This window comes from Trachemys scripta, chromosome 4 (genome assembly GCF_013100865.1).
Source record: "Trachemys scripta elegans isolate TJP31775 chromosome 4, CAS_Tse_1.0, whole genome shotgun sequence".
Taxonomy (NCBI): domain Eukaryota; kingdom Metazoa; phylum Chordata; order Testudines; family Emydidae; genus Trachemys; species Trachemys scripta.
Genome location: NC_048301.1, coordinates 20,797,424 through 20,822,489, shown reverse-complemented (window position 1 = coordinate 20,822,489; position 25,066 = coordinate 20,797,424). Strand labels below are relative to the sequence as shown.

General features: G+C 44.0%; 1 protein-coding gene across 5 annotated transcripts in view; it reads left to right on the top strand.

Moving 5' to 3' along the window:
* The first annotated feature begins 2,025 nt into the window (after positions 1-2,025).
* Positions 2,026-25,066, top strand: part of MARK3 (microtubule affinity regulating kinase 3) — a 105,352-nt gene continuing 82,311 nt past the window's right edge. For 3 of the 5 annotated variants that reach the window (XM_034767904.1, XM_034767906.1, XM_034767903.1), the window contains exons 1-3: positions 2,026-2,742; positions 16,570-16,608; positions 23,168-23,359. In XM_034767904.1, coding sequence (XP_034623795.1) covers positions 2,692-2,742; positions 16,570-16,608; positions 23,168-23,359 — 282 coding nt within the window. In that variant the 5' untranslated portion in view covers positions 2,026-2,691. The remainder of the gene's footprint in view (positions 2,743-16,569; positions 16,609-23,167; positions 23,360-25,066) is intronic. The other 2 variants (XM_034767907.1, XM_034767905.1) reach the window with 2 other exon arrangements.

Below are 25,066 nucleotides of genomic sequence, written 5' to 3'. Positions count from 1 at the left end.
GATTGTTATGTGATGAAACCTCCAGGAATATTGCCAACCAAAACTGGCAGCCCTAATTGGGCCCCATTTTCCACCTCTTTCTGCTCTAAACGTATTGACTTTATACCAGGCCTGCTTATTCCTGTCCAGCTGGGCTCCATGTCAGTGCTTTACTGTCAAAGATAAACTCTCCCTCAGGTGTGGCCAGGGCCGGCTCCAGCGTTTTTGCTGCCCCAAGCAGAAAAAAGAAAAAAAAAAAAAGCCGCAATCGTGATCTGCTTTACCGCCACAGCTTCAATCTTTGGCTGCAATTCGGCGTCTGGTCCTTCGCTCCGAGAGGCAGTGAGGGACCTGCTGCTGATTTGCTGCCGAAGAGCCGGACGTGCCGCCCCTCTCCATTGGCTGCCCCAAGCACCTGCTTGTTGGGCTGGTGCCTGGAGCCAGCCCTGAGTGGGCCTATCTGCTAATTTAGCCCCTCCTAAGCCACACTAACCCTTTCCAGGCTAGTGTGAGGTGAACACCCCATCACAGGGCCATACTTACACAGTCCCTTTTTAGGGCTGGAGCCTTAAATATACTGTTACCACAAGGGGAAATGAAAACTTCTGGATTTCAAGGGCCCTATCTTGCAGTTTCTTGTGATTTTGCTTTCAGCAAATACGCTTCAGGATTGAAAACCCAGGGGCGTAACCCCTAACTTTGTTAATGGACAGCTGAATCAGCTCCAAAGTTTTCATTTCTAGACTAGAGATTTCCCAACATTTCATATTGTGGACCACATTTTTATAAAGAAATTGTCTCTGGCCTTCGCCCCATCCATTCCCGATAGCGTCATTCAGTTATTCCCATTCCCACCCATTCTTGCTAACGTAGACACCTCTCAATTGCAAGTGTATGAACCACCTCCTCGCTGCTTCACAATCACATGCACTACCTTCCCCCACATCCTTCATGGTGCACCATCTCCACTCCCATTCACAAGGTATGCAGGCCACCTTCCTTCCCATTCACTCTCGCATGGACTACTTCCCAGCATTTTCACGGTCCTATAACATTCTAGTGGCAACTACAGCAATTGTTTACAAAAATTAATATTAGGAAAGTATTTAATGTGTTTTTAGTTTCAAATGTTTCAGCAGCAGGAAACAGGAAGGTAGAGCCAGCACTATGAGATTGGCCAGCTCTCAAAGGCCACACTGAGAACCTCTGCAACACCCAATTGTTTTCAAAGGGAGTCAGGGTTAGACTGACTCGTATAACAAAATGTTATAGTAACTTCCCCTATGTGGCAGCATTGCTACTGGGTCACAAAGTGACTTGGGCCATTACCACAGAATATGCAATGCCAGCTGAAGTGGAGCATGGCAATGGGGATGGTGCTATTGCCATGAAAGGCCGACCCGGACAGTGCCATTTGTGTCAATGCTATACAAGATGGAGCTGGGTAGTGCCACTTGAGCTGAAGCTGTGCATGTCAGAATGTCACCACATGAGGTGGAGCAGGTTGGTGCCACTGGCGCCAACGCCACATGAGCTGGAACAGGGCGGTACCACCGGTACCAATGCCACACGAAGCAGAGCAGGGTGGTGCCACTGGTGCTAATGCCACGTGAGGTGACTAGGGTGCTGCCACTAGCGCCAATGCCATAGAGCAGAGCAGTGCTGCCAATGCCATGGAGGTGGCGCAGGGCGGTGCTGTTGGTGCCAATGCCACACGAGATGGAGCAAGGTGGTGTGAATGCCACATGAGGTGAGGAGGGCGGTGCTGCTGGTGCAGGCCAGGAGCCCGACACCTGTGGCTGAGGGGCTGGGTTTGGTGGGTGAGCTCAGCAGCCCCAAGCCTGGACTGACACACGGGGAAGCTGATTGGTGCCACCCTCCCCTCAGGGGCGCTCAGTCCCTGCGGAGGCCTCTCCCCTCCTCCTCGCTAGGGCCAGGCCCCTTAGCAACAAGCAGCCGGCGCCGGCCGCCCAGCCCAGCATTAGGCCAGGGGGCGGGCTCTTCCGGTTCAAGTCGGAGCGGAGGAAGCCGGGCGGCCATCTTGGATCCTCCATCCCGGAGCGGGCGGCGCTGAGCGGCGGAGTGGGGGCGGGGGCTGCAGGCTGCCGGAGCCGGCCCGCGGGGCTCCTGACACCCGGCTCGGAAGGCGCAGGGGAGCCCGGGCCAGCCGGGTAGCCGCGGCGGGTGGGGGAGGCCCAGCATGCGAGCGGAGGCCCGGTGAAGCGGGGCTGGGGGGAGAGGCGAGGAGAAGGGAGAGGGAAGCGCTTCGGAGCGGGCCTGCCTGGCTGCCAGTGCTCGGAGCTGGCTGCGGAGAGGCGGCTTCTTTTCCTGGCCGGGCTCTGCGGCGCCCCGCTGCCTTCTCCGACCCGCTTCCTCGCCCCCCTCAGCCCGCTGCGCTCTGCGAGGATCCCCCCACCACCCACCTCCTCACCCCTCTGCGCGCTGGGCTCCTAAGCTGGCTGTAGGATGAGCCCTGAGGACTCCCAGGGGGAGACGCTGCTCCATCGCCAGGCTGGAATATAGCTCAGAAGTGGGGTGGCGGCGGTGGAAATAAGGAGCCCCCCACCCCCTCCCTTGATGGTGGCCCTTCGTAGCCACTGCCTCGCAGCAGAGTGACACGCATTCTTTGGGGGGGTGGTAGGTTGTTGTTGGGGAAGGGGTGTTTTGTTTTGCTGTCGCAAGCAGCCGGTGCTCCAGCACAAGCGAATTAAAATGTCCACTAGAACTCCATTGCCTACGGTGAATGAACGCGACACTGAGAATGTAAGTAACCTGGGAGCGCCGGCTGGGCTTTCTGGGGGGTGAGTGGGCGCTGGGGTGGCCGGATCTGCCTGTCACCTAAGGAACGTGTGTGCTGAAGTGCTTTGGGGGCTGTGTCGCTCGTGTGGCTGAATGTGACTGCTATACACAAAGGATGGCATGCGTAGAGAGGTGTGGGTGTATTGTGTCCAGACACAAAAATGTCTCAGAAGAAAAACTGCCAGAGAGAAATGTGCATTTGTTTTAGCAGATGTTGGCCCTCTCTATGCCAATATAAAACCCATAGGTGTAATTTGAATGCAAGACACTGTACTGAATCAAACTGTGTAATTTAAAATCCCCAAAGTGGAGCCTGGCATCATGGGTAAATATTATGTTCCTACTGTTGTGATACTGGTTCAAGGCACTGTCCTGGCAGCTGGATGCTGTTAAACAGATGTTTTACAGGTGTGTGAAGAGTATTGTTATTGTGAGTGCTGTCGTTGAGGTCTTATGCCTACTTATTATATTACTTAAATTACGGTTTAACTAAATGTTTCTTAAGAGCTTGGTTTGCTGATGGTAGTGTTAAAAAAATGACAAACCCTGTAATGTTTTAATGATGTATCATATACAGTGCAAATACAGTACTGTCTCATATATTAGTGATGCAGAATTTGGGAAAAATAATCCATCTGCCCTGATGTTTGTAAGTTGAAGTGTAAAATAATCGCTAAAACAAGCCAATAAAACACTAGTAAACAGGGTGCAAAGAACAATCCTGTTTTGGCAGGGAGGACTGGGTGACCTAGATAAGTCTTTCCATCTCTAATTTGTGTGATTATTAATGACTAGAATAATAGCTTTATTGTCACCTGTTCAGATGATATTGAAAGGTCCCCTTTTCTGAAATTAGCAGCAAAGACAGAAAGACCCTGTTAAAGGGTAGCATTTGACAGTGAATGCTAAACATGTTGTAAATAAAACTGCATGTTTTTATTAGGCAACAGTAATATTGTTAGCATTTTATCTGAAATATTTTTAATATGCAAATAAATTGTATGTAGAAACCTAATATCAAAAATCAAACTCAGTGAGACAAACCCTCTCTAAGTAGGAACCTTATTTGCTTAAAGTTGAGACAAAACTTATTTGACCTCAGAATAACCAATCTGAAAGGAAAAATTATTAGGAAAAAAACAGGTCGTTTTATGTGAGACGGTATGCAGATGAGTTGTAGTTTATATTGCTCTGAAGCACAAATAAGCAAAATCAGTGAGCATTATTTATATTTCTTTCATTATGAATATAATCCGGTGTCCTTTAGAAACCATATGCTGGGTCTGAGTGAAAGTGATTAGGGAGAGATGTACCTGATTTTGGACTGAAATAAGGAAAAGGAAGATTTAGGCTGAATATTAAGAAAAACTGCTAGATTTGTTAGAGAGCAAGTAGTCTTCTAAGGGAATTGGTAGAAGCCCTATTGCTTGAGACATTTTAAAACAAGACCAGACAAAGCATTAGAAAGAAAACATGCTGCATAAAACAGTCACTGCATTAGCAGGATTTGGATTTTATTGACATAATAGTCATTTCTCACTTCTATGATCTTTTTTATTGGTTTAGCCCTTGGTACAGCCTGCAGGCTAAGGGCTGTATTGAGCAAAAAGTCAGCTAAGCATATTTTGTTGCAGAATCTCAATGGGCTTCAGCCTAAGGGCCAAAGCTGCCCTGTGGAAGAAAAGCATAAAAAATTAAAATTGTAGTGGTCTTTTGTATTCAGCTGAACTTCCAAATGGCCTAAACAGATTCCCCTGTAATGTTTTGGCCAGTCATTGTGCTCCTAGCTGTGTTGGACCAAGGTTTTTAAACTCCAGTTTGGCCTTATCCTGATCAACCAGTCAAACCACTTTAGAAATTGTTTAAAACTGGTTCTATAATTTGGTTTAAATCCTAGTTTAATACTTTGGAAACATGTTATTTGACAATTGGGGCTAGAGTTGAAGTTTTTTCCATGGAGGATATTCCATTCTGGTTTCAAAATATAGAACAAACTCCTTAGTAATTTTCTTAATTATTGTACAGTGCTTGTCTTCATTGCTTGCAGACATGTCACTTTATACTCTGATCAAGGCAAATTTGCAAGCTAAGCAAAACTGAGCTGGGTGATGACTCAGGAATTCCTGTCGTTAGTAGTATTGTGATTCAGTAGGCTAATTCTTCCTTTTTAGTCACTCTGAACCAAAACCCACGTATATAGTACTGTACTGCTTGAGGTGCTGCCTTTCAGGTGTTGTGACCATTAGTGATAAAAACATTTGTTCTGGGATCTTTAATGTAAAGTGGTGTTCTGGCCAAATTTCAACTCTGGTATTTACATTCTTTCTGCCTAAATTACCTCTAAATTCAGTTGGATGCAAAATTAATTTTATTCCTTTTTTAATTCTAAAATACCGTATCATTCACTCCTAGTCTAACTGTTCTTCCACCTCAAAGATGGTTGTATTTTATTGGAAGGTAAAATGAAGCCTTAACTACCTAGATGAGGCTTAATTAGTTAATATTCCTAAAGTGCTTTGATCTTTAGATGAAAGGTGCTTAGAAATGCAAAGTATTCAGGGAGCCTTTGGGCCATGGTCATGGGACCCCTTAATGTCTTCTCTATACTAGGAAAATTACCTAGTGCTGATAAAGGATACAGTTTAACCAGTGTTAAGCCTGGTTTAACCGCTTGTGTAGGCAAGGACAAACCACACTCTGAAACCTGTCACATTAAGTGATGTTTCTGAAACTCTGGTTAGTTTCTGAAATGATAGTGAACAAAGTTTGTCTTTGTCTATGTTCGCAGTTAACCATGTTCAGCAATGGGTAATTTCTGAAGTGTAGACAAGGCCTCATCATCAGTGCTTAATTTTTTTCTGTTCTCTTTTTTTAATTAATAAAAGACAATGTATAGCTCTTTGTTACCGAAAAATGCTTCAAAACGTAAACCATTAGAGTGGAAAGTTTGTCACAGTGCTTTTCCCTTAAAGCCGTTGGTTATTCATGTTTCCCAGCCAAAAAGGGCTGGCCATTGAGGCTCAAATATCTGTGGCCAGGAGTCCCTTATTTTTGGTAGGAAAAGGATCAGGGGTGACTCATGTAGGGGAGCTATCTGACTTCCACTGATGGCACTAGGACTGCTGCAGGCTGGCTGGCTGCCTGAAAATCATCTCTGAGCTACCATTGTAGCTTCTGGCCACAAGGGTGGAGCAGCTCATCTGAGGAACCTGCTAAGCTGAAGGCTGCTGGCCATACCTACTAAGTCTCCTGGTATGTCAGGGAGACTCCTATTTACCACCAAAAATTCCCAACTCCTAATTTAGTAATGTTGTCACCCGCATAAAAAAAATCTGTGTCAAATTAAAAAATTCAGTTATATTACTCAGAATGTTATGCATCAGCTACATATGTGCATCAGCCTGCCCCCCCTTAGTCCCTTGAGTCAGTGAGAGACTGAGGCACGTGTATGGCTGACTCACAAGATTCTGGGTAATGTAGTTCAGGGTCGGTAAGTGCTATTTAAAGTAAGAGGGTGAAACTTCTTCTGCCCCTCCCCCTACCTCTTCCCTCCCCCACCCCATGTCAACCCCTTCCCAGGGATGGGTGCCAGTCTGTCACAGCTCTGATGCACCATCTCTTTCCTGGGTATAATGACAGCCTCTGTATGGCCAGGGCGCTGTGGCCTGGGTATGTGTCCCACCCCCAGTCATTGGGAGAGCCCCAGGCCTGGATGGGGTTCATTGGTCAAGTGTCCAAGGGGCTGGGCTATGTCAGCATTCCCAGTGGTGGTGGATCTTTTGGCTCAAGATGGAAATCCTTAGAATGAATGAGATTTTAAAAAGAATGAAGAAATGGAAGGGGTGAGATAACTTTCAGGCTAATTAATTTTATTTAATTTATACTTCTGTTTTATTGTATTTCCATTACATGAACTGTATAGCTATAAAGGGATGAGATGACTATTTTGAGCAGTTATTAATTTTACTAACTACTCTGAATTCTAAAGTTTAAATAATTGGGGAAAAATAACTACAATTTGCCCTTTAGTAATCTTCATGGCCATAGCTAATGTGGGGGATTACCCATTTAAAAATGTTGAGATGTTGGTAACTGTTACTCCTGAGGGCATTCTGTGCCAAAAAATTAAAAATTCTGTGCACAATATTTTAAAATTCTGCAGGTTTTATTTGTCAATAAATAAATGCAGAGGCTCCACATGGCAGTGCGGAGCATAGGCCACTGGCTGCATGAAAGTGGGAGATCACCTTGCAGTTCCCCCGCTCCCACCCCATGGACACGGACTTAGCAATGAGGCTGCACCCGACTCTGATACAGCACAAGGCCTGGGTCTGCCCCAGAAACATCGTAGGGCCCTGCCCCTCTGCGCCAGGTACACTAAGTGTGGGGCAGGCAAGCTCAACCAACAGGATGCAAGTGTAAAGGGCCTCAGTGTGGCGGGATCCGGGTGTGGGGTTAGAGGGTTCTCTGTGGGACAATCTGGGTGCTGGCAGCTTAGTGGGGGGTCTAGGTGTGGGGGGATCTGGATGCACAGAGGCTCGTGGAGGGGGAAGGGGTTTCCAGGTGCAGGGGCAATGGGACTCTGCAGGGACTTCCAGGTGAAGGTGATTGGGGCTCAGTGTAGGGGTCTTGGTGTGGGGGTCTCAGCAGGGGAGTCCGGGTGCTGGGGGAGTGGGGTTTGGTGGGGTGGGGGTCTGGATGCAGCTAGTTGGGGGTAAGTGATATGGGGGCTCAGGATGGTAAGGCTCATCAGAGTGGGGGTTTGAGTGCAGGGAGCTCAGTAGGGGGTGGTCTGGGGTTCAGGGGTGGGGGTCTGGAGGCAGGGGAGTTGGGTGAGGGCGGCTCCAGATGCAGGAGTTGAGGTTCGGTGGGGTGGGGTTTGGGTATAGAATGCTAGGGGGGTTCTGGGTGTATGGGGTGAGGCTTGGCAGGGGTGTCTGGGTATGGAAGGTCCGGATGCACGGAGGTTGGGAGGATGCTGGAGCAGCTCCCCATACAGTGACACCCCCCTTAAACCCCGCAGCTGAGGAGTGATGGGGGCAGGAAGCAGGGGAGGATCCTGAGCTTCCTGCAGCTGGGGGAGGTTTCTTGGGGTTGGCCTGACACAGCCCCAGACACTCCTTGAGACGGGTTCGGTTACAGAGACCCCCTTGGGACTGTCACCTGACGTGCTGAAATTACCTTTGAGCCCATTTTCCACTGCCAGCTTGGGACTTTAGAATCCTTCCTTGTTGAGCCAGACATGGTAGTCTGCTGCAACAGGTCCACGCCTCCGAAGCTGCAGACTTTAACCAAAACTGCTCATCAAGTTACCTATTTCCAGCACCCAGTTCCCAATGGGATTCAGACCCCAAATAAATTTGTTTTACTCTGTATAAAGCTTATTCAGGGTAAACTCATAAATTGTCCGCTCTCTATAACACTGATAGAGAGAGATGCACAGCCGTTTGCTCCCCCAGGTATTAATCAATTACTCTTACTAATTAATAATCAAAAGTGATTTTATTAAGTATAAAAAGTAGGATTTAAATGGTTTCAAGTAATAGACAAAAGTAAGTTACCAAGCAAAGCAAAATAAAACAAAACACGCAAGTCTAAGCCTAATACATTAAGAAACTGAATACAGGTAAATCTCACCTTCAGAGATGTTCCAGTAAGCTTTTTTCACAGACTAGACTCCTTCCTAGTTTGGGCCCAATCCTTTCCCCTGGTACAGTTCTTGTTGGTTCTAGCTAAGATAACTAGGGGTTTTCTCATGACTGCAGCCCCTTTGTTCTGTTTCACCTCCTTTTATAGCTTTGGCACAAGGCAGGAATCTTTTGTCTCTGTGTTCCCACCCCTCCTTCTAAATGGAAAAGCACCAGGTTTAAGATGGATTCCAGTACTAGGTGACATGTCCTGTGAGACCCCCAAGCCTCCATTCTTCCCGGCCTGATTCACAGGAACGCTTACAAGTAAACAGAGCCATTTACAACCAATTGTCCTGGTCAGTGGAAGCCATCAAGATTCTAAACCACCAGTAATGGCCAACACTTTGCATAATTACAATAGGACTTCAGAGTAATACTTCATATTTCTAGCTTCAGATACAAGAATGATACATTCATACAAATAGGATGAACACAGTAGATTATAAGCTTTGTAATGATACCTTACAAGAGACCGTTTGCATAAAGCATATTCTAGTTACATTATATTCACACTCATTAGCATATTTCTATAAAACATGTGGAGTGCAACCTCACACCTTCCTCTCCTGCCTCCAGCCCAGCCAGGACTAGCAGCTGATCCCGACTCAGGGTAGGAGCCACTGGCTGGGGTGTTTCCCAGCCCGTAGTGATTTACCTCTCTGCCGGCTGCTCTGGATGCCTGAAACAATGTACCTGCACTGCTCGGGAGTGGTGTATGACTGCTCTTGCAGCTTCCCTGTCAGAAAGTCATTTTTCTGCAGGGAAGCAAAGAAATCTGCGGAGGATATGAATTCTGCACACGCACAATGATACAGAATTTCCCCAGGAGTAAACTATGCTTGCACAAACTCAACCACAAGTAGGTGGGTTCCACTTCTGCAAAAGGAAGTTCCTGGTAGCTCTGAAGTCCCTCCCAAAATCCTAAGTCTGGCCCTGAAAATGTTATAATATTATTTAAAGTGCATTAATTTGTGCAAGTTAGGGTGTTTGCAGACGATCTGGAAGATTAGATTTGATTTAGGCAATGCTTACCAGAAATGTCCTATTATAAATAGAAGTATGTAATCAGAAGGCTATCTCTGGCAACATGAAATTAGGGTCAGAAAAATCCCGTGTACCTATTACCAAAAAAGTTTTTTTTTAGGCTTTGCCTCCCCTTACAACCCCCCCCCCCCCCCCCGAGGGATAGCTCTCCTTGAATGTTTTCATAAGATATTTTAAACATTGAGATAACTGATAAGAGAAGGTTCAGGAGTGACTTGATTACTGTCTGTAAGTACCTATATATGGAACAAATATTTCATAATGGGTTCTTCTAACAGAGTCTAACAGAGAACACCATGTGATGGCTGGAAGTTGGAGCCAGACAAATTCTGATTGGAAATAAAGCATACATTTTTAACAGTGAGGGTGTTTAACCATTGGAACGATTTATTGAGGATCATGGTAGCTACTCCATCACTGGCAATTTTTAAATGACGATTGGATGTTTTTCTAAAAGATATGTTCTAGGAACCATTTTGCGGAAGTTCTATGACCTGTGTTGTATAGGAGGTCAGACTAAATGATCATAATGGTCTCTTTTGGTCTTGGAACCTGTGAATTGCTATAAATTAAATTGCCACCTCACTTAGAAGAAATTAAATGTACCCTAATAATATAGTTATGTGCTTATCACAAATTTAAATTGAGTGTGAAATATACTCCTTTGGATTTTTTAGTAATTGGGATACCTTTAAATACTGCATTGTACTTCTGGACTACATGTAATATATGACCATTCTTGCAGTGTATTAAGAGTTAATAGTTTGACATGTTAAAGTTAGGCATGTCACATGCCAGTTTGAGCTACCCTGAATCATCTAATCCAATGGTTCTCTAACTTTTTTTCCTGTGGACCACTTGGAAATTGCTGAGGGTCTTGGTGGACCACTAAATGATCTTTCCAAATGTTGTTTGTACTGTTAGCTAATTATTGTAAAGCACTTTGGATAAAAGCGCTATATAAAAATAACCCTTAATTAACGTTTTTCTTATTCTACAAATAAAAGCACACAACTCATATTTTAATATCAGTAGTCTTACCTTTCTAATGTGATGGGTATGCCCTCTCTCCCGCACTGTGATAGCCCCAGAGCTGGGGCTGGTAAGGATGGGGGTCTCTCCCTGGCAGCCGCAGCCCTGGAGCTGGGGAAAGTCGCCTCTTTCTCTGGACGCTGCAGCCCTGCACATCCCAAATTCCCCCCCATCCCCTCTTCTCAGCCCATTGCCCCCTCCCACCTACCCCCTAATCCCCCCAAGGCTACCACCTCACCTTACATGTGTGTCTTCTCCAGGGTCCAGGCACCTAATTAGTGGAGCCATGCCTGCGCGTCTCCACTAATTAGGTGGGTGGCCCTTCATTCTCTCGTGTGCGGACACCCAGGCACACATCTTAGTGGAAACTATCCACAAACCACCCGAACAGAGCTCATGGGCCACAGTTTGAGAACCTCTGATGTAATCTGTATCTCCCAAGTTTAGATGTAATCTGTATCGCCCAAGTTAATTGGGTGTTGTGGCACAACCAAAATGCCTTTTTTGGCATGCTTTTCACAAAATACATTCCTGCATTTTGATGAAGCAGTTTTCATTCTTTCTGTGTTACACTACATGCATAAACAACTAAAAGAAAACTGTACCCATCTAGCTTGACCCAGAAATCTTGCAAACAAACCAAACAACTCCTCATTGACTAAAAGTTGAGAGTGGTGCAAGCATAGGTAATTCTGGCTAAGATTGGAGGTAACTGTCCCTCTAGATCCCCTGTTTCTCACAATAGCATATGTTTTTGCTACTTCCTCCCACGCTTGGTCAAATGCCACCTCTTTCTGGGACTTTGCTGGCACAAAAATGGGAGAGACTAAGGGCTTGTCTACACTTAAAACACTGCAGCAGCACAGCTGCCTGAGTGTAGCTGCACTGCTGTAGCACTTAGGGCTTGGCTACCCTTGCGAGTTACAGCGTATTAATTAGTAACAATGGTCAATGATGGGATATTAAAAGTTACTATAGAGAACGTTTTCCAGAGGGTCTGGCTAGAGAATCTTGCCCACATGCTCGGGGTTCAGCTGATCGCCATATTTGGGGTCGGGAAGGAATTTTCCTCCAGGGTAGATTGGCAGAGGCCCTAGAGGTTTTTCGCCTTCCTCCGCAGCATGGGGCAGGGGTCGCTTGCTGGGCAGGGGTCGCTTGCTGGAGGATTCTCTGCGACTTGAAGTCTTTAAATCACGATTTGGGACTTCAGCAGCTGAGTCAAGGGAGAGAATTATTCCAGGAGTGGGTGGGTCAGCTTTTGTGGCCTGCATCATGCGGGAGGTCAGACTAGATGATCATAATGGTCCCTTCTGACCTTAAAGTCTGAGTCTATTAAAGGAGCCCCAGGCGCACTAGCTCACTACCTGTCCACACTGGCAAGGCATGTAGAGTGCTCTGACTCCACGGCTAGAGCGCTGCTGGTACTCCACCTCGGCGAGTAGAATAACATTTGATGCACCCCTGCTGGAGCGCCCCAGCGTCAGTGTGAATGAGGTGTTGTATTACTGCGCTCTGATCAGCCTCTGGAAATGTCCCATAATCCCCTTAAGTCAAGTGGCCATTCTTGTCATTGTTTTGGATATGCCCTTTGAAAGCTCCGTTTGACAGCGGGCATGCTTATCTGCTCCGAGACAAAGCAACCATTACTGTGGAATGCTCTGTGTGTGAGAGAGGGGGGTGGGGGGCGAGGTGTCTGCTGCTGTCTGAACTTACAAGACAGCATGCTGACATGCTCTCAGCCCTCCAAAAACCCACTCTTTCTCCCCCCACATACACACAACTCACTCCCTGTCACACTGCCCCCCCCCATTTGAAAAGCACATTGCAGCCACTTGCATGCTGGGATAACTACCACAATGCACTGCTCTCTGTGGCCGTTGGAAGAGCTGCTAAAGTGGCCACAACAGTGTGCTGGCAGCTGGCAGTGTGGACAGACTACAGCGCTTTCCCTACTGCGCTCTGCGAAGGGTGGTTTAACTCAAAGCGCTCTACATCTGCAAGTGTAGCCATGCCCTTAGTGAAGACTCCACCTACGCTGATGGGAGGGTTTCTCCTGTCTGTATAGGTATTCCATTCCTGAGAGTTGGTTGCTATGTCGACAGGAGAAGCCCTCCCGTCAACATAGCACGGTCTACGCCAGGGGTTAGGTCAGTATAACTACATCGCTCAGGGGTGTGGATTTTCCCTATCCCTGAGCGGCGTACATATACCAACATAAGTTGCTGGTGTAGACCAAGTCTAATGAAGCTTCTTTTGAGGATGGGAGAATGCTACCTCGTTATGTTTAGAGTGGTGAATGTCCTCCCCTTAAATTTGTAGAAGTTGAACTGCAATGGAGATATGCCTAATAGACTATATATGCACTTAGGGGTTGATTTTGAGGGGTGCTGAGCACCCATTGATTTAAATGACTTTCTCTTGGGGTCCAATTTAATAAGTATATTTATGGGTCAAAGCATGTGTCTTCTAAAATGGCATCTTTTTGAGCCATTGTGTATCTAAGCTTTTATATCAGATTTGTTTCTGCAAAAATCTAAACAAGGTTTTTCTAATAGCAAGCTTGACCTGGTGTCTGGGTCCTTTTTGATTCATTCATAATTACTAACGATGATTCTGGAACCAACTTAGTTGGCAATTTTATTGATGATGCAGAGTAGAATGTGGCTTGCTCCTCTTCAGCTACTACTCTCCAGTGCTTATGTCAGTAAATATTCATTTTAGTCAGTAAATAAAGCAAATATTACTTGGAAAATACAATAAATTTCAGATCCAGATATGTGAGTATCAAGTGCTTTTAAAAAAGTTTTTTCTAAACACTGCCACACTTGGGTATATTGTGTATTAAACAGGATTCCTACATTGGGTTTTGTAACCCATGATTAGCACTAGACAACAAAATACACTTCTGTTTTTATATATATGGAGTATAGCTCACCCTGATCATTTGCTGTGTCTGATGGAACTGAGAGAAATCAGGGATGTGACTACACCAGAAGGGGTTTCCTAGGCAGAGTAGCAGCCCTCTTAGTAGCCTATTGCCCTACAAAAGCAATTTGTCTTTTGTCTATGGTTACTGAGCCTTAACTAGTAAATTATTTCCAATTTTGGATCTTTGGTGTTATGATAACCAGCTTTTTTCACTGAGCTTCCGTCCACAGAACTCGTTCTTTGTCCTACACAGTTATTAGTATTTCTCACTCAGAGCTAACACAACATTTGAGGGATGGAAATCTCTTTGCCACATATGGCAGGGCATCACACATCCTGTTGTTGGCCAGTCAATGTTATTAGCCCTCGCATGTCTACTGAATGCAGTGTTTTGGGAGTCTGTCATGTTTGCTGAGACTAAGTGGGTGTGTCCCCAATTCAATTATTTACCACCACCACCACCACCCCACCCCCGGAGGTTGGGAGAATTAGGGGTATGTCATGATGTCTAGGCTACTTGTACTAAAGATTAATTTCTCTCTCTTTCTTTTTTTTAAACTGATTGATGTTTGGCAAGTGTGACCTTGTTTAACTGGCCAGTCAATTTCATTGAGTGTCATACTAGTTGGACAAATGGCAGGAGATTATCTGTCTGAGGCAGTAACGTATTTGCACAATGAATTGTTTCCTTTTAGAGAGCAAGACTCCGACTTGGAACCATCCAAACCATCTTACTAAATGCTTGTGGTTTAGTGATAAAAGGTTCCTTTATCCACTTCTTTGGTCAAATTCTGCCCTAACGTTTATATGCTCTATTTGATTGCATTGACCATAATGGTGCGATTGCACATGTATAAACTATTACCCCTGGGGGAATTCTGCGCCACTGTGCGTGTGGAGAATTTGTCCCCCACAGATTTCTTTGCTTCCTTGCAGAAAAATGACTTTCTGATGAGGAAGCAAAAGGAAACCACAAGAGTGGTCATGCAACCCTCTCCAGAAGTATGTTTCAGGTGCCCAGGGCAGCCACCAGAGAAGTAAATCACTGTAGGGCAGGAGGTGGGACTGGGGAAGACCCAGCTGGTGGCTCCTACTCTGCGCCAGGCTCAACTGCTGGGGTGGGGAGGACAGGACTTCCTCTTCCCCTGCATGGCTTCCAGGGCCAGGTCAGACCCACCCCCAGACTTCTCCTCCAGCGGAAGCTCTGCAAACTCTCCCCTCACCCCCCCCCCCCCGTCCCCCACCCCCCACCCCCCCGCGCCTCCGGCCCCCCTCCCTTTCCAGGGCCCTCCCGCTGCGCCTCCCCCCCCTTGACTCAGACCCCCCCCCCCCAGTGAGCCCCACTCCCCTTGCACCTGGACCATCCCGACGAACCATCCGCATTCCACCAAGCCCCAACCAGCTGCACCTGGATCCCAACTCCACTGAGCCCCATTCCCCCAGTATCTGGACCCCCCACTGAGCTCCCCATGCCCAGACCCCTCATGCTGAGCCCCAACCACCTTCACCTGGACCCCCCTTCAGAGTCCCATTACTGTTGCACCCAACCCCCCCCCCCCCAACAAGACCCTATGCATCCAGATTCCCCCCGCACCCAGATTGCCCCACACAGAATCCTCTCAACCCCCACCTATATCCCCCCACATTAAGCCCCTCCACACTTGGATTCTTGCCTTGCTGAGCCTGCCTGCCCATGTGGAGGGGTAGAGCCCTGGTGTGTTTCTGGGGCAGGCCCAGTCCTTGCGCTGTGTCAGGGTTGGGTGCAGCCTCCCACTGAGCCCATGTCCCAGGGCAGAGCTGCACAGTAATATGCCACCTCTGTGCAGTCAGTGGCCTGTGCTCCCCAATGCCATGCTGGAGCCTCCACATTTGACAAATAAAATTTGCAGAATTTTAAAATGGGTGCAGAATTTGTATTTTGGCGCAGAATGCCCTCAGGAGTTAAACTATGTACTTCTGCTAATGCCGTAGGGGCCAGATTCTGTCCCGAGTCCTTATTCATGTTGAATAGTACTATGCATAGTCCCATAAATGTCAGTTGGATTATGTGTGAAGTAAGGTAAAGGTACTACTACTCAGTGTGAATGAGGGGAGTGAACCTGGGCTTAAATACCTTATGGTGCTCTAATATTTCCAGTAACTTCATAATGTGACTTATTAAATGGGAATGGTCTACTTTTTTCCCCCCACTTCACCTATATTATAAATAACACTAGGTTACTATGAAATTGAATTTCAAACATCCAATTTGTTATGTTTGCTTTCTGTATCTGGGCGTGGACAATGAAAAAACGAGTCAGTTCCTCAGTTTTACTTAATTTCTCAAATATTTGCATGATGTTTGAATTATAAACACTGCAGGGAATGGGATTTTTAACGTTTTTCCATTGAAATTTAAAAAAGCACACGTGGTGCAGCTAGTTAAATTGACATGATTTTTATTGGCTCCATTACTTTCCAGAGGGTCCTATATAGCAGCCATAAAAATGACAAGTCAGGTCACTTTACTTTGCTGTAGCACAAAGCTATGAGTCACAGCAGAGGCAATGGAGATGTCTACAGACTTTGGAAGACAGCACTATATATTAGCTTACGTTTGCTTGTTATGTGGAAGGCTATTGTCATAACCACATGAGCTAGAGACTTCAATTTTTTAAAAGACAGTTTTGGTTCTGTAGAAATTGATATCATTGGGCCGCCCTCTCAACAAAGCTTCATAGAAAGCCTGAGTGAGCACGTACATTTTTTTTTTTCCAAACCCTGTGTGTAGTCTAATACTTTATGCCCACTTGAAGAATTTAAAATAAAGTTCCATTTACCCCAGGTTTCCCAGCTCTATTAGCAACTTCCTAGAGTACTATATTTAACTCTGGAATCTTACTAATTAGTGAATTTAATCATCCTCTGTCTTGAGTGTTTCTGATGCACCCATCGTGGTGTCTAAGCTCTGAATATTTAGCTATAATGTAGAGCTAACATTGTCCAAAGGAATGTCAACTGTCTGCTCCTCCATGCTTCATTTGCTTTTTCCTTTTTTCCTTTTCTTCTTTTTTCTTTTTTTTCTCTTCATGCTTATCATTATCTGACCTTGAGAAAGGATGTCGTCTCTTCACTGGGGGAAGGCCTTTGCGAAAAGGTGGGTTTTGCATTGTGTTCTGAAAGCTTAGACTCAATCAGATCTCCTGCAGTAAGGTGTTTAACAACTGGGAGGTCCTGGGATCCTTCTCCTTAAATGTCTTCCTGGAGTCAGAATCCACATGGAGTAAAGCTGTCTCTTTGAGTTGGAAATGGAGCACCTGTTTATGCTCTCTGTATGTGTGTATATATATCTCCTCAATATATGTTCCATTCTATATGCATCCGAAGAAGTGGGCTTTAGTCCACGAAAGCTTATGCTCTAATAAATTTGTTAGTCTCTAAGGTGCCACAAGTACTCCTGTTCTTCTTTGTATGGGGAGCTGCTTCCCCATCTGCCCAACCCCCGTGCATAGACTCCCTCCACCGAGCCTCACCCCCTGCACCCAGAATCCTTCCACCAAGTCCACTGCATCTGAACCTTTGCCCCACTGATCCTCACCCCCTGCACTCGGAGGGCCCCCAATACCACTTCCTCCCATTGAGCCTTACCCCCTCTGCATCCGGACTCCTGCACCTAGACCATCCCCCACTGAGCCCCCTGCACTCAAATCCCCACCCTGATGAGCCCCGCCCCCTCCCGCACCTGGACCACCCATACCCCAACCAGCTGCACCCAGACCCCCACTCGATCAAGCCCCACTCCCCTAACACCACTGAGCCCCCACATCCAGAGCCCCCTGCTGAGCCCCATCCCCCCCAGACCCTTCCTCTGAGCCATATCCACCTTAACCTGGACAGTCTGCAGAGTCCCATAGCCACTTCACCTGGAACCCCCCAATGAGCCCTTGTGCATCCTGATCCCCCCTGCATCCGGACCCCCACTGAGCTACCTGCACTCGGATTGCCCCACACAGAACCCTCTCAACCCACCCTCGTTCCCCCGACACTAAGCCCCTCCACACTTAGATTTTGCTGGGCTGAGCCTGCCTGCCGCAGAGGGGCAGGGCCCTGGGGTGTTTATGGAGCAGGCCTGGCCCTTGCACTGTATCCAGATTGGGTGCAGCCTAACCGCTGAGTCAGTGCCCTGGGAGCGGGGAAGCTGCAGAATGATCTCCCACTTCTGTGCAGCCAGTGGCCTGTGCTCCCTGCTGCTATGCTGGAGCCTCCATATTTATTTATTGACCACTAAAAATTGTAGAATTTTAAAATATTGTGTGCAGAATTTTTAATCTTTTTGGTGCAGAATTCCCTCAGGAGTAAGTTTCCTAACTCAGTGTTGCATCCAACCCAGGGGAATTCAATATTAGGCCTGATCTTGACCGCGAGAGAGACAAATTGATCACTTGCACTTAAGCAACCCCTAATTTTAGTTCTGTGATTGATTTGGTTGCATTTTTTATGTGCCAACAAAGTAATTCCAAACCAGTAATGTCGATATATTTGGTGCTGCAAATGGGTCAGTTTCACAAAGCTGAAAGCAGTTGAGCCAAATCAGTTGAGTGGAGAGAATGGTAATTGGGAACTGTATAAGAACATTTTACTAAATGTCCAAAAAGCACCATTGAGAGAGGATACACAGGTTAAAAAAACAGCTTGTATTACAGGGGAAGTGAAAGCAGGTATAAAAAAGTGGAAATTGATACATCGATAGATAGATAGATATAGCTAAATGAGGAGAGTGAAAGCAGTGAATATAAGCTAGGAATTGCAGAAAATTGGTAAGGGAAGCAAAAGGACATCTGACATGCAGAATTAAGGACAATAAAGAGTTTCTTAAATATATTCAGAGCAAAAGGAATCCTAACAATCATTTTGGTTCATTACTAGATGAATGGTAGAATTCTCAATAATAATGCAGAAAAGGTAGAATTGTTCTATAAGTATTTCTGTTCTGTATTTGAGAAAAAGCCAGATGATGTATTCATGTCATATGATGTTAAAACACTTTTCTATGCCAACAATAACATCCTTCTTAAAATTAAAAAAAATTATTATTAAAATTTAATGGAGATATCCTATCTCCTAGAACTGGAAGGGACCTTGAAAGGTCATCGAGTCCAGCCCCCTGCCTTCACTAGCAGGACCAAGTACTGATTTTGCCCCAGATCTCTAAATGGCCCCCTCAAGGATTGAACTCACAAGCCTGGGTTTAGCAGGCCAATGCTCAAACCACTGAGCTATCCCTCCCCTCATTTTTCTTAATTATATAATTTTCTTAATTATATAGCAGCCACTAAAGTTAGACCTTTTAAAATCAGCAGCTGTAGGCAACTTGCATCCAAGAGTTTTGAAAATATTGGCTGCTGAGTTTACTGGACCATTACTGTTGGTTTTCAGTAAGTCTTGGAACACTGGCTTTCTTTCTGTCCTCTGGAACAACCCGGGTAATTATAGGCCTGAATTGGGCCCAAGCAAAATGATGGACTATCTCAGATAGGACTCAATTACTGAAGAATTGAAGGACAGTAACATGTAATGCCTGTCAGCAGAGGGTTATGAAAAATAGAACTTAGAAGAGATTACAGGTTGGTTAATGTGATATAGTTAGATGTCTGTATAAGGCATTTGACTTGGAAATTCATGACAAGATTAAGAAACTGGAAGGATTCAAAATCAACATTGCATACATTAAATAGATTACATTTTGAGACCGGTCATTAAACATGTTTTTTAATTTTAAAGAGGGAATCATTATTGAGCACATGTATTTATAATGGCACCCCACAAGTATCAGTTCTTTGGCCCTACATTATTTAATGTTTTTATCAATGAGCTGAAAGAAGATGTAAAATCATTACCAATAAAGTTTGTAGATATTGTAAAGATTGGGAGAGTGGTAAATAATGAAGAGGAAATCACTGATACGGATCAATCTAGATTGCTTGGTAAACTGGGCTCGGGCTAACAATATGCGTTTCAATACGGCCAAATGTAAGATCATTCACCTCGTCCTGCATTTTTTGTTCTTTATTTACAGGATGGGCAACACTATTCTCCAGAAACAGGGACTCTAAAAAAAGATGTGGGGCGTCTTTGTGGCTAATCAGCAGAACATAAGCTGCGCCCAGTGTGATGCAATGGCCAAAAGGGCTAATGCAATTCTTGCATGTATAAAAAGGGTTATTGAGTAGTCGTATGGAAGTTCTATTACCTCTATATTTGGCACTGGTGGAATATTGTGTCCAGTTCTGGTGGTCACAATGAAGAAAGATGTTGATAAATTGGAGAGGGTATAAAAAGATCCAGTAGGTGGAAGTTGAGGCTAGACAAATTAAGATGAGAAATAAAGCACAGGTTTTTAACAGTAGATGTAATTAACTATTGGAACAACTTACAATGGGTTGTAATGGATTGTCCATCACTGGAGATTTTTAAATCAAGATTGAATGTTTTTCTAAAAGATATACTCTAGTTCAACCACTGGTTTTGGACTTGAAGTATGAGTTAATTCAGAGTAGGGTTATGGCTTGTGTTATGTAGATCAGACTAAATGATCACAGTGATTCCTTCTGTCCTTAAAATCTATGAAAGGAGCTAAGCATTATGTGTTGCAACTGACACTTGTGCATTTGCAGCCCTGTCACTCCTGCAGTCCATTTGTGATCTCGTGCATGTAGCTGAGCTTGGAGCAAAATAGAATTCTGCTGGAGTGATTCTTCCAGTTCAGTGAGGATTGCTGGGGCACTGGGTTTTAGGCTGCCCCCAGCTAGAAGAGTAGTAGAAGCTGCAAGCAGAGTGAGGAATTGAAGGGAGAGGTGACTGGCTGGGAGCCACATTGGAGGTTGAGATGGGCAGCGCCAACAGGGAAATGACAGCAGAGGGACACAAGCTAGGCAGCAAGAACTTGTGGTTGGGGACAGTGTTTAGATACCCGAGTGTGAAAGGTGTGTATGGTTTACGTCCTGTGGGTTGGGATGGACAGTATAGAGGATACATAAAAATATTGGGTAAATGGAGAGTAGGAAAAACAGGGTGGATACAAATTGATTTTTTAAAGGGTTTTTTAATTTAAATACATTTTTATTTAAAAATTACACTTAATATTAAATCTGAAATATGGCAACCTATGTTAAAGCCTAAATTATCTACAATCAATCATTAAAATTACATGTAAAAAAAAAAATCCAAGCAGTATATATTTGCTGCCAAAATTTTAAACGCAGTTGGACCCCTGAACTGGTGGAAGTTAGTGGTTAAGCACCTGGATCCAGAGTTTGTTCAAGTGCTAAACCAGCTTTTGATAGCAGTAGCCCTGCTTTTGTAGGTGCAAAGAGAATATTTTGTTCTTCTCAGTTTATTCTACTAGTTCAGTTCAAGGACTAGTCCATCAAAATTGAGAAAGCTTTGTTTTCTTCTTTGAATCCATAAATCAAAACGAGGCATAAAAAGATGAAATCTATTAGTTCTAAAATCCTGAAGAACATGGTGACCGGAAACAGTTCAATTAACTACAGATAATAGTTCCTTTTGTTTAATAAATCAATTTTAATGAGAAACATGTTTTGATAAACTTTTTTTTCTTATGCATTCAGCATATTAAAGGTAGTTTTATTCAAGTGATAATTCTGAAATGCTGTTTTTGTGCATGTTTAATTGCATTCCAATTTCCATTCAAATGCTGCTCAACACATCATGTGTAATATATAATATATATATATATATTAATTACACATTTGTCGTGTGTGTGTGTGTGTATATATACACACACACACCATTTACATTTTCTAACAATTTAAAAATTAAGACTGAATGTATGTTAAACTATATAATTGCTTAAATGTATATAGATATAGTATACCCTCTTAGTTAGCCAAAAGTAGTACTGAATTTAGTGTAAAGACTATATTTAGTTACAAATCAACATGTATGTATTGTGACCTGGCTTTAGGAAAATAACTAAAAAAACTACAAATGCAAAATAATATTAAAATTGATTATTTATGTCAAGGTTTCCTGCTTGCTGATTTAAATAATTATTGAACTCAGTGATTAAAATAAATCCATCCTCAGGAAAAGGAATGAAGGAAGAACAAAAACAAGGAAGCCATAATAAGACTTTGTTTTATAGAGTTTCCTTTAAATCATAAATGGAAAAGAGATGCGGGAAGATAAGCATGGAAAGAGGTTTCACCTCCTCACAAAATACCTCTTATGGACTTGTGTTATCTGAATTAATTTGATATATCAAGGGGTCCCATATTATTTTATGCATCCAAGTGAGACCACATGGTGGGAAGGAGGAGAGAATTGGGACCAAAACCCAGATTCGCTTCCACCCTACCCTGGTGTGGTATACCCTCCCAGCAAAAGCTCACTGGTTTCAGTCTTGTCTGAGAAATGTAATTCAGGGCACTCCTCTAAAGTTGGCAACTGTGCAAGAGGATGGCAGTCAGTTCCCATGGCACTAAATTGAACCGACTGATTACTCAAATGCATTGAATCCTACTTTCCCATATAGACTTATTAGATACATGCTAACACTAGTACTACTTCAGAATGAGCAATTGGTCCAAAGGCCTTGAAACAAATACCAGCATGATAGGATTTGACAATTAAACCCAGATTATTAGTGGCTATTTTCCAGGATAATTGAAGTTCTCGTTCTAAAGTTTGTGGCTATACAAAAATGTATTTCTGTTGACATTGCATCATTTCTGTTATAGCAAAGTTTTTTTTAGCAGAAAATAGCTTGAAGGTTTTACATTCAGCTAACAGTTAACAAATGATATATATTGTTGGTTCCTTGCCATGAGAAAGTGCTACAGTACTGTACTAGTGAGTTCAGGATACAGATAATCAGAAAGTTTAAAAAAAAATGAACAAAAGGGTTTAAAAAAATGCAACAGGAATAGTTTTCCATTTTTTTTTTCAACTAGATCTTGTTTGGGAGCATTTTAAAAAACACTTTGAGGAGGCAGCAAACTCAGCCTATGGAACAGTTTCTTCAGAGCAACCCCATCCTTCCTTATGTGACCCAGGGTGCCTAGGGTAGTCCCCACTGAAAATGCAAGGTTAGGGCAGGCTGCAAAAAAGAGAGCAGATTCTCCCAAACTGGAGATGAACGCTGTTAGATTCAGCAACCGATCACAAACTGTGCTCTTGGTCCCCCACACTGGTTATCAAGAAGCTGAAAAAAGAAATCACACAACCCCCTTTACTGCATTCCAGTTCTCTAGCTCCTGATCAACACCTAGGTCCAGTAAAGTGAGAAGTTATTTATAACTCTGCTCACTATACAAAAGGTTCTTCTGAACACTAAAGGGCCAGCCACATTACCAGGTCAATATTAGTTTGGATTTTACCCAAAATACCCCGCTGCCAGCCAGTCCTTTAGTATCTAAAACTAAAGATTTATTAGAAAAGAAAAGAACAAGAAGAGAGTTGTTAAATTGTGAAAGAAGTCATATAGGCCCATAAGGAAAGAGAGTGTGTGTGTGGATCAGCTATACTAGTGACACGCAAAATGTATAATTCTAGATTGCTGTAAAACAGAAATTTCTCCAGTTCAAGTTAATTACTCAGTTATATGCAACACTTCAGTACTTGTTTTTTGTAAATGATACCCTTGTTTTATTTAACACTTTTTATCTTACACATGTATTATATCTTTATCATAGCACACCTCTCATGGAGAAGGACGTCAAGAAGTTTCCTCTCGAACTGGGCGCTCTGGAGCTCGCTGTAGAAATTCTATAGCTTCCTGTGCAGATGAGCAACCTCATATTGGAAATTACAGACTTCTTAAAACGATTGGAAAGGGGAATTTTGCAAAAGTAAAGTTGGCTAGACACATCCTTACTGGCAGAGAGGTAAAACGCTTTTGTTAACTGTGTAAAGCATGTTCAATTGCGGTAGTTCTGAAAGCGCTCTTTAAATAGCGTTATGCGGAGTCCAAGAACAGCATGGCATTTTTTGTTAGAGAGAAGTGGCTATGCATTTGCTGGAAAGTGAAATGTTAAAAACAAAAAATATAGAAAACTAAATTCTTGGCTTTTAGTGATGTATACAAAATGCTGTTTGTTAAAAAGAGCTTGTTTTATACTGGATCTTTAAGAAATGTTGTTAGCAAGTTGTTGTCTTTGGCAGTTCTTCAAGGTTGAGAATGATTCTTTCACGAGTTTTATTTTTTATGGTGACTGTGGAGTCCGATTGTTGCCACAGTCTGGTTGGCAGATGTTGCGGGTGGTGTTGAAAGACAGGGTTGGGCCATGATTGCTGGGTGACAGTCGTCTGTTCTCCTCCCCCCCTCCCCTCCCGGGCATTTTTCTGTGACCAGGGCAAGGCGATTTTCCTCAAAAGTGGACATTCCTTCTCTGACAAGTCTTCGCCGGTTATCCCTATCCTGGGCTGCTGTCTCCCGGTGTCTGGTGTCAAAGCCACATCTCTTGATGTTTATCTTGAGGGTGTCTTAAGTGTTTCTTTTGGCCTCCCCGTTTCCTTTCTTCTTTGGTGAGTTGGGCATAAAGCAATTGTTTTGGTAAGTGTGTCAGTCGTGCACACACAGTGCCCGGGCCACCTCAGCTGGTGCTGGATAATCAGGGCCTCAACACTGAAGATGTTGGCCTCTGTGAGGACACTTGACATTAGTGGTGATCCTCCCACCTTATGTAGAGGATCTTCTGAAGAAAGTGCTAGTGCTGGTGTTCCAGGTGTTTTCTATAGGACACCTAAATCTCACAGCAGTAGAGGAGATTTGGGATTACCACCGCTTTACAAACTAAAAGCCCCCGAAAGCTTATGCTCAAATAAATTTGTTAGTCTCTACTAGTTACAAGTACTCCTGTTCTTTTTTTAAAAGTTTAATATGTGTTCTGAAGTACCTGTTAAGTAAATGAATAGTATTGAAATTTGCTAGTAGAATTCCTTTGCATATGCAAACAAAGGCAGAATATATAGCACTTATAAGCTCTTTGAAGCCGGGAGTCTTTTTGTGTGTTTGCACAGTGTCTTGCACAATTGGGCCCTGACCCATAACTAGGTTCCTAGGTGCTACTGCAATACAGTTAATAAGTAATAATTTACATCTGACAGTTCCTTTCTGTGGAAATAAATTATATTCCTACTAGTAAATAGTTTATTTGCTACAGAAGGTGTTCCTTGTTGCTGTACCTTTGTTATCAATAGCTAGTTTCAGTCTACTGCAGGATAAAGACTTTTCCTTTTCGGCACTTCTCGTTGACTTAAATTGATGGGTTTGGCATGAACTTGGGCATTGTGAGGTTAATGTGACCCTATTGGCCAAGATCTACAAGGAAACCAAGTTGCTGAATGCAGTAGTATTGGGGATTTAATAGGTGGCATTTTCACATCTGAGTCAATGCAGAACCAATGGTGCTGGAGGCAGTGGAGGTGTGTCATCTCTAGAATGGGTGACCCACCCACCCACACCCATCACCTATCTTCAGAATAATGCTGGTGTCCCGACTAGCTTCCAATTTGGGTAATTACATTCTGACTACTTAATTTCACTTTGCATTAATAATAATCATTATTTTGTGTGCTAAGCTATTGTGTAG